General features: G+C 43.3%; 1 protein-coding gene across 1 annotated transcript in view; it reads left to right on the top strand.

Annotated features, from left to right (window-relative positions):
- The first annotated feature begins 1244 nt into the window (after positions 1 to 1244).
- Positions 1245 to 8911, top strand: part of COPG2 (COPI coat complex subunit gamma 2) — a 23358-nt gene continuing 15691 nt past the window's right edge. The window contains exons 1-8 of the mRNA XM_065654724.1: positions 1245 to 1322; positions 3549 to 3601; positions 4196 to 4276; positions 4834 to 4905; positions 6025 to 6104; positions 6948 to 7023; positions 7452 to 7544; positions 8658 to 8744. Of these exons, the coding sequence (XP_065510796.1) occupies positions 1286 to 1322; positions 3549 to 3601; positions 4196 to 4276; positions 4834 to 4905; positions 6025 to 6104; positions 6948 to 7023; positions 7452 to 7544; positions 8658 to 8744 (579 nt within the window). The 5' untranslated portion in view covers positions 1245 to 1285. The remainder of the gene's footprint in view (positions 1323 to 3548; positions 3602 to 4195; positions 4277 to 4833; positions 4906 to 6024; positions 6105 to 6947; positions 7024 to 7451; positions 7545 to 8657; positions 8745 to 8911) is intronic.

Here is an 8911-nt window from a genome sequence, read left to right as displayed (position 1 = left end):
GACACGAAGAAAGCGACAGAGCGATTGGTGAGACACTTATAAATGGGAAAATGAAGCTGAGGGGACTGGTGGATGATATTCAGAACTACAAAAGAAAAATCCAATGGGGGTAAGAAATGTATTTTTTTAAGGAGGAGCATGTAGGAAGACGGCAAAGGTGGTGGAAGGGGATCTGGAATACGCTGGAGGACAAGGGAGACGGCTTTTCTAGCGGTGTTTTCAATGGGTAATCCTGGAAGGCTGAGATGGGGCAACAGTCTGAGCATAAGAGGGCAAAGGACTAAAAGAGAATGTAGCCGTGGGCTTGGAAAGAAAAAGACGTTGGCTGTGGAGAGAGGTCCCAAGCAGCAAGATCTGAACGCAGAGTGTGAGGTGAGATCGGGTGGAGATCGAGATCTTCTCATGCCAGATACAACACTGTATGTTGGGGGTGACGGTGAAGGGAGGGGGAGAAGGTTTGGGAACCAGGATGGGGGAAAGTGAGATGCTGGACATGATAATTTTGTGTGGAACAACCAGAATATGAGCTCCAAGGAGCAGTAGTTCATCGTATCAACAACGAACGCTGAATTCCCAGGACACGAGGTCTCTAAGGACAGGTTTCTAAAGAACCGAAGTGCCTAAAGATGTGGAGAGGTGACTAAATACAGTTCCCAAAAGGTTTGAGAGCAGCCCCACTCCTAGCAAAATAGCCAGAAGGTGTTTACAAGTTGACATCACATCTTCCTATGGGTGAAACGTCCGTGTATTTTAAGTTGGCTGTGCTAATATCCAACTCTCCCGCATCCACTTCGAATGTTCACGAAGTCAGACAAGATATAGGTGAGGACAAATTGGAGAGGATGATCAAACCCAAAGATTGGCAGCACAGCCATATTCATCCTCAGGTCGAGCATCCAGCCTTTGGAGTGCTTGCGGAGGATGATCCCAGTGTTCCCCAGCGCTGACAGAATAAAGAATGTCGCTTAACGGTTTAATGGACTCTGCTGTTAAGTTTATTTCTCCGTTTCACAAGCAAAGTGATCCTATGATTCTAAACACCCCGCACGAAATGGCGGCGCGGCTCCTTTAAGACGCGCCCGCACCGCCCCCCCCTCCCCCCCCCCCAGCAGCACGGAGGGGGCGTGGCTTGGAGAGACGGAAGGCGCCCAGCGGCCCGAAGCGCGTCCGGGGTTGAGTGACAGCGCTGCGGCCCAATCAGCTAGCGGAGATTGAGGCAGGGAGGCGGGCCTTCCGGCGGGAGCGCCGCAGCTCCAGGGGAAGCGGGGGGGCGACCGGCGGCGACATGATTAAGAAGTTTGACAAGAAGGACGAGGAGTCCGGTACGGGGCTGGCGGCGGCGGGGAGGGAGCGGGGGGCGGGCTCAGGGGCGGTCGTGGCGGAAAGGCCCTGAGGGGGAGCGAGCGTTAGGCCGCCCGGCGCGGCCTGTACCGGCCGCTGAGGGGACGGGGGAGGAGCGGCCGCTGAGGGGAGCGGCGGGAAAAGCCCCTGAGAGAGGAGCCCCCGCCTGCTGCCCCGTGTCCCGGGCTCCCCCAGAGCCTCCCCCGCCTCTTCAGGATGGTCCGTGGGCTGCAGGGCCCGCCCTGGGTGGGAAGCGGTTCCTCGCCGCCCTGGGGGCCGCAGCGGGCGGGCTCTTCCCGCCCTTGCCGTGAGGAGATAAAGCTACTGAGAGTGTCCAGAAGAGGCTGCGAAGTTGGTGAAGGGTTTGGAGAGGAAGCCGTGTGAGGAACGGCTGAAGTCACTTGGATTGTTCAGCCTGGAGGGGACTGAGGGGAGAGCTCATGGTGGCTGCAGCTTCCTCACAAGGGGACGAGGAGGAGCAGACACCGAACTCTTTAGTGACCAATGACAGAACCCGGGGGAACGGCAGGAAGGTGTGCAAGGAGAGGGTCAGTTGGACATGAGGAAAAGGTTCTTCACCCAGAGGTGGTGGACACTGGAACAGGCTCCCCAGGGAGCTGGGGCTCTTGAGCTGGAGAAGAGGAGACTGAGGGGTGACTCATTCATGGGGATCAATATGGAAAGGGTGAGTGTCAGGAGGATGCAGCCAGGCTTTTCTCGGTGACAACCAATGATAGGACAAGGGGCAATGAGTAAAACTGGAACACAGGAGGTTCCACTTAAATGTGAGAAGAAACTTCTTCATGGTGAGTGTCACAGAGCCTGGACCGGGCTGCCCAGGGGGCTTGTGGAGTCTCCTTCTCTGCAGACATTCCAGCCCGCCTGGACACCTTCTGTGTAACCTCATCTGGGTGTTCCTGCTCCGGCGGGGGGATTGGACTGGATGAGCTTGTGAGGTCCCTTCCAATCCCAGACATTCTGGGATTCTGTGTCACAGCCCCAAGCCTGACAGTGTTCAAGAAGAGACTGGGCAACGTCCTCAGACACATGGTGTGAATTTTGGGGTGTCCTGTGCAGGGACAGGAGTTGGACTCGCTGATCTTTGTGGGTCCCTTCCAACTCAGAGCTCTATGAGAAGTGGTGCTTGCTGAGCTTGATTGAGTTCTGCACCTCAGCCCTTTAATGGGACAGAAGTTGTCCCCACACCTTGGGGTTCAGACTCTGTCAGGAGCAGTTGTGTTCAGGTGCCTGGTGGGAAAAAATAAACAATATTATATCAGACATAGGTGTGGTGAAGGAAGCCATCACCTGCACGGCTTTGCTTCACAGAATCGGCTGGAAATTAAGCTCAGGTTGCCTGTAGTAACTGATGCTGTCTTGAATTTTCTGTTGCTATTCGTATGTGCCCAGCTGGGTTGGGTTTCATTTCATTCTCAGTCTCTTTCTGCTTGAGATGTGAGAACTGAAGGATGAATGAACAGAAAATGAAAAATAATTGCTGGAGGAAGAGGGTCAGCAGCTGTAGTGAGGGTTTGGAGGGTTTTACGTGTCTATAACGGGAGGTCTGAGGCAATTTCACTGTGAATGTGGATTCAAAGGCTCATATCTCTGTGCTGCTGACAGGGAAGCGTCATCTCCAATAAATAAATTACTCTCAACAGCTGGATCTGGCTGTTAAAAGGCTGAGAAGTACAGTATGGAGATAATTTAGTGTGAACGATTTTGTGATATACAGCAGCCAGACTTTTTGGAGTTTGCCGAGTAGCCCGTTTCAGTGGTTTATTGATCGATATATTTCTATTTCAGATCCTGAGCAGCAGCTTTGCCTTAATGTGTTCAGAGCTTTCTGTGCCTAAAGGAATTAAAATAGGGGGACTATGAAAAAAAAGTGTAAATAGTTTTATGTGAAGGAAGTATTAAGGCAAATTTACTAGTAAATACCTTTCTTCTTCCTCATCTTCCAACTACGTTGAAAGTTGCCCCCCGTTTTTTTTTCCCTGTAACTCTGAATATGCATCTTAAGAAAACAGATTCAAAACTGTTGGATGCAGGACATCAGTTATTCCAAGAGGAATGTTGCTGTAGCATTGAGGCGGTTTTTGTAAAGTTTAGGGGCTAGTCTTGTATGTTCCATTTTAAAAAAAATTTTAATTTTTTTTGGTGAAAAATGCATTTCCTGAACTGCAGAGGTCTCTTTTCTTCTTCAGGTAGCGGCTCTAATCCTTTCCAGCATTTGGAGAAGAGTGCTGTGCTTCAGGAGGTATGAATAATCATAGTATAATACTGTTTAATTCTTTTTTTCTTTGGTATTAGCAGTTTAAGGAATTTTTACAGTGCAGCTCTCAGGAAATGTGAATGGCTAAATTAATAAAATGTATGTAAATTAAGTGCACATGAAATTACTCTCTGAGGGGTTTATGTGTGGTAATTAGGGTCTTCCTGCTTCTCTTTGTGTACTCCAAGGATTCTTGCAAGTGGTGAGGTGAACATGTGCTTAAATAACGGTGAATTTTGGCGTGTTCAAAGAGTTACAAGTAGGAACTTAATAATTTCAATTTTGTGTTCCTACAGACTAGTTCTAAGCAGTGTTTGGGCTACAGATACTATGGGAATAATTGAGTTATGCTTTTGTTTTTAAAGTATTTTTACTAGGTGTCCTTTGTTCAGGTTGCTGCCCTCCAGCAAACTGAACATGCATGAGCTGGAATGACAGGAGTTTGTTCTCTGGAACACATTTTTAAAGTGAAAAAAAATTATAAGATACTTAGTTGGAAACAAATTTACATTTTATGGGAAAAGATAAATTATTATTGTTGGGTTACACTGTAATACAGTATTTATGCTGTGTTTATAGGCACGTATCTTTAATGAGACCCCTATAAATCCACGGAGATGCCTGCACATCCTTACCAAGATCCTTTACTTGCTGAACCAGGTAACTCTTACCAATTCTTCCCAGACAGAATGAACATTCCCGACACTAATTTCTGGAAACTTTCAGTGTGAAAGACGTTTTATACCTCTTCCCGTCAGACTTGGGAGGCAGCTTTTTAAGAGATAAGAAGTTGAATATTTTTGTTGTCGTATTAAATTTTCCCTTCCGATTTTGCCACTAAGGTTTGTGTCACTGAAGTTTAAGACCTTTTTTTTCTGAGTGCCAAGTGAGAGCTGCTGGCTGGTCTGTGTTCACTGTGCAATTAAAGAGCCACTTGTGCTTGGAAACTAAATAACTGAGGTGAGGTAAGAACATAAGCCAGGAGATGATGAATTGGAACGTGTCTTTATGTTTGGGGAGAAATTGGAAGTGTGATAAAAGGAAGATTTTCTTTCAGTATCCCTGTAGATAAGATTTCTTGCATGTCGGGCAATATTTAACATAGAGTTGTGATCAGTTAGAAAAAGATTCTTCATGCGTGAGTAGGAATTTTAAGTGGAGGCTGAAAGGTGGATAATGATGGTGGTTTTTTCTCACTTCTTTTATGCAATTTTCAGGGTGAGCACTTTGGAACCACTGAAGCCACGGAAGCTTTTTTTGCAATGACCAGACTATTTCAATCGAATGATGTAAGTGCCAAGTATTTACCACTGGCTGCCTCCCTGCTTTTGTCTGAATTTTCAGGAATTACAAAACAGTTGGATATTGGGATGTGGGAGGCAAATACCTCAGAGAACAAGCTCTGCAAAGTACTTGCTGAAGGGAATTCATGGTTTGGAAACAAATGACTGAAAAATAACACATGGTTACTTCTGCACGTAGTTTTTGGTGGTATTTTTTCTCTGAGTTGAATTACTGTTGTGAAGATTATAAATAATGACAGCAAGCCTTAATATACAAATCAATATCATTTTATGATTGTTTCTTACGCTTGCAAATAATCTCCATCTGCTTAACTCAAAATAGAATTTAAAAGTTGCCTGTAGATCAAATGCTGCTATTTCCTAGAACAGCTTGCTCTGTTCATGAATTAGAGCGGAGTCAAGGGCTGAGAACATTCAAAAAATGCTGGATTAAACTTTGGACTTTCGCTAATGTAAAGTCCTCTGATCTCTTTTGCAAAGAGTGTAAGAACTCTGAGAGTTATACTTCATGCGATGAGTCTCGTTGATTTTTGTTAAAAATGAACTGGCATTTCAGAGTTTTAGAGATTTGTCTGGGGAACGTTGCATGTGCTGACTATTTAAAAATGGAATGAAAATTTTGGGAGTACGGAGTGTCTGGGGCTTTTCTTATATCCACATTTTATAAAGTACTTTTTTTTTTTTTAAATGGAAATACATCATTTGGTTTCAGAGGATAACAGTGCCAGTGCTTTTTGCATGTTCCTATTTTTCTTCTACAATAATAAATAGATCAGAGGAATTTGTTTTTAAAGCTTTTAACTGATTGTGAGGCTTCTGCATACAGAAATGATGTATCACTTTCATAATTAATATGCAGGTTTTTAATTATTTTTTTTTTAGTCATATCATTTTATAAGATATATATCTCTTGCTCTTCTCCTGGTTTGGTTGATAAGTCTGTTTATTTATCCAACATGGTTTTACGTATGCACTTACGACTTTGTATAGATGTGGGGAAGAAACTATTCTGTTTAAAAGTTTATTTAACTTTTAAAACTTCTAGAAAGTGCTTATTCATAATTGCTGTTGGGTTTAATGGTTTTCTGCAATACACTTTTACAGCAAACCCTTAGAAGAATGTGTTACCTCACTATCAAAGAGATGGCCAATATTTCTGAGGACGTCATCATTGTCACAAGCAGGTAGTAGAACCTACGGAAAACAATATTGGAGGTCTGAAACAAGTAGCTGCATCTTAATGTGTTTGTCGTAGCTGTTTGTTTTCTGTAATTATGCTTTATAAAGGTTATACCAAGGGAAAACAAATTGTTCCATGATATGGAGTATGTGTCACCATACGAAATGTTAATTTCTTCCTACTGTGTTATTAAGCTTTTCTAAAAAAGAAGGAGGCTTGCCTGCGGGTTATCAATCAGTTACTACTTTGTTTTCCTCTTGGTTGTTTTTTGTTTTGGGTTTTGGTGGTTTTTGTTGTTTGTTTTGTTTTTAATTATAGGCGCTTGATGGTTTTGTGAATATCAAGGCTTCGACTTGTGTTTCACTTCACTGTCACAAAGCAAAGCTCAGTTCAGTCTGCCAACTGAATTGTCCATTTTTTTTACTAGAGAATAGACATTACAGTTGTTTTGAGACCAAAAATTGCACCTGTGCCATGTGCTTAGTGATTGTTTCATTTTATATTTTCTTAAGCTATTCAACAAACTAAAATTTGCTTATTACCTGAACAAAAAAATTATGTGGTAGAAGGAACAACAACACAAGGAAGGAAAATTGCTGAGCTAAATGAACCAAGCCCATGGCAAAGCAATATTACAGACTACACATTTTGTAATAGTCTGCATTTCTACAGAATCTGTTAATAAATTTTAAATAGCTAATTATTAAGAAGTTGTTTCTAGCCCATGTTAGAGCTTTGCAGTTATGTGGTAACAGCTTGAAGAACAGCTAAATGAGGGGAATGTCACAAAAGGACCAAGACGTCGAGATATTAAGAAGTATTAACAAGGTGTCTTTGATTATTTTAGTCTGACCAAAGACATGACGGGGAAGGAAGACGTCTACCGAGGTCCGGCCATCCGAGCACTCTGCAGGATCACCGATGTAAGTACAGATCAGATCGCTGTCATGAGAGAGCCAATGAGTGTATTTAAACTGGAAAAACTACTCTCTTGCCAGGTATATTCTCCTAGTAGGAACGGCATTGCTGCTTTAGGGAGGAGCACTTGGAACCCTCTGCAGGCGTGAGGAACTCTGGAGCTGTCGCATTGTAAACATGGAGTTAGAAGGCAGGAGCTTTGGAGCTCTAGTTTCTGATCTGAGATGGCTTTGCAGTGAACTTTGTGTCACTGAACCTTCAGGACTGAGCAGCTGATACTCATGTCTCCCTTGCAGAACGACGTGTTTTCAGAATTAGTTCAAGACTCTTTTTCTGAGGGCCTTTTGGATACGTGGCCCACACATTTTTGTCTTACGCTGCTTTTCTGCTCTGCCTCCAGAGTTATCAACGCTTTTCATTTTCCCTTTCATAGGGTACGATGTTACAGGCCATTGAGAGATACATGAAACAAGCCATCGTGGACAAAGTCCCCAGCGTGTCCAGTTCTGCACTGGTGTCTTCCCTAGTAAGTAAAGCAGCAGATGATTGTAAATCTGTGCGTTGTGTTGTGGCTGGAAGGCTGGTCTGCTGCATGTGCAGCTTTGCTTGCCCTTTGTTTTGTTATTTCTTCGTCTTCGATGTGACTCTTCTTTATGTCCTCACTGGAAAATAAAAAATAGTAGCAAAGGAATTTACTTGCTTTGGAGCAGACTGTGTGTTCTCAAGCTCCTTCCTTAACATTCTGTTGTTTTAGAGTATAAGAATTGCAATAATTTTTAAGTGCAAAGTGCTCAGTCATCTATGCAGTTAACGTAGGACATTAATTTCTCTGGGGAGGGGCCTTGTCTGCTTTGAAAAGTCAAGCACGCTGATGATGGGAAAGTGCTTATCAGTTTGAAAGTAAGAAACAACCTGTTCTGTGCTGTGGGAGAGTTAACATGACTGTGAAAGAGCATATGGGTTCTATAGCAGGCAATAAAAGCAATCTGCATTGTGCTCTGCAAAAAGCAAATCCATGAAATTGCTGCCCCGATAAGGCTGCAATTCAAGATTGTTTTTGCTGGTATGTAGCAGGAGAGCAAGATGAAAGAAGCTCAGTGTTTTTTCTCTCACTTGTTAAGAGAAAAGGCTGGAAAATATCTTGTTAGGTTAATATTTTACTTAAAGAGAAGAATACAAGTGAAAACATGGTAGTCTGAGACTGAAATGTGAGGGAAAAAATGGCTTATAGGTGCATAGGATAAAGAATCTGGCTGCATTGGTAAATGGAGAAGGCAGAGCAGGAGATGAGAGCTCCAGCTGATGGAGTAGAGCCTGTGTGAGGGTGCAAACAAAGCTGAATTAATATTGACAACTGAAGCCTTCCTGCTGGACTAACCATAGGCAGGTGAATTGTCTTGATATTGTCTTCAGTCCTGCTTGAACATAAAACCTCTCTGGGTTACTTTTCTCTTTATTGAAACAAATGCATCCATATAAACGACATAGTTGGGAGTTATTCCTTGTTACCTATAATATGCAGCAAAGCCATAGATTGTCTCCAAGTCTTTAAACTTAAAAACTGGTAACAAGGCTCATGGTACTTCACTGTACTTTGACTGTTAGTTCATCTGCAGTCTCAATTTGTGGCTTCTTCCAGCACATGATGAAGATCAGTTATGACGTAGTCAAACGGTGGATCAACGAAGCTCAAGAAGCAGCTTCTAGTGACAACATCATGGTGCAGGTACGTTAGAGCGTGGTTGCCCCAGGAAGCTCTTAACCTTAGAAAAGTAACTGGTTTTCCTTTTTCACTTATTCTTTTAAAAATAAAAATTGTGACTTGAGGGGAAATGACACAACTGTTTCAAAAAATGACAAGTTTCTTCGTGATTCCAGTGCAAGATTCTTAAT

The sequence above is a fragment of the Caloenas nicobarica genome, chromosome 1 (genome assembly GCF_036013445.1).
Source record: "Caloenas nicobarica isolate bCalNic1 chromosome 1, bCalNic1.hap1, whole genome shotgun sequence".
In the NCBI taxonomy this organism is placed as follows: domain Eukaryota; kingdom Metazoa; phylum Chordata; class Aves; order Columbiformes; family Columbidae; genus Caloenas; species Caloenas nicobarica.
This window is presented reverse-complemented; position numbering and strand designations above follow the sequence as displayed.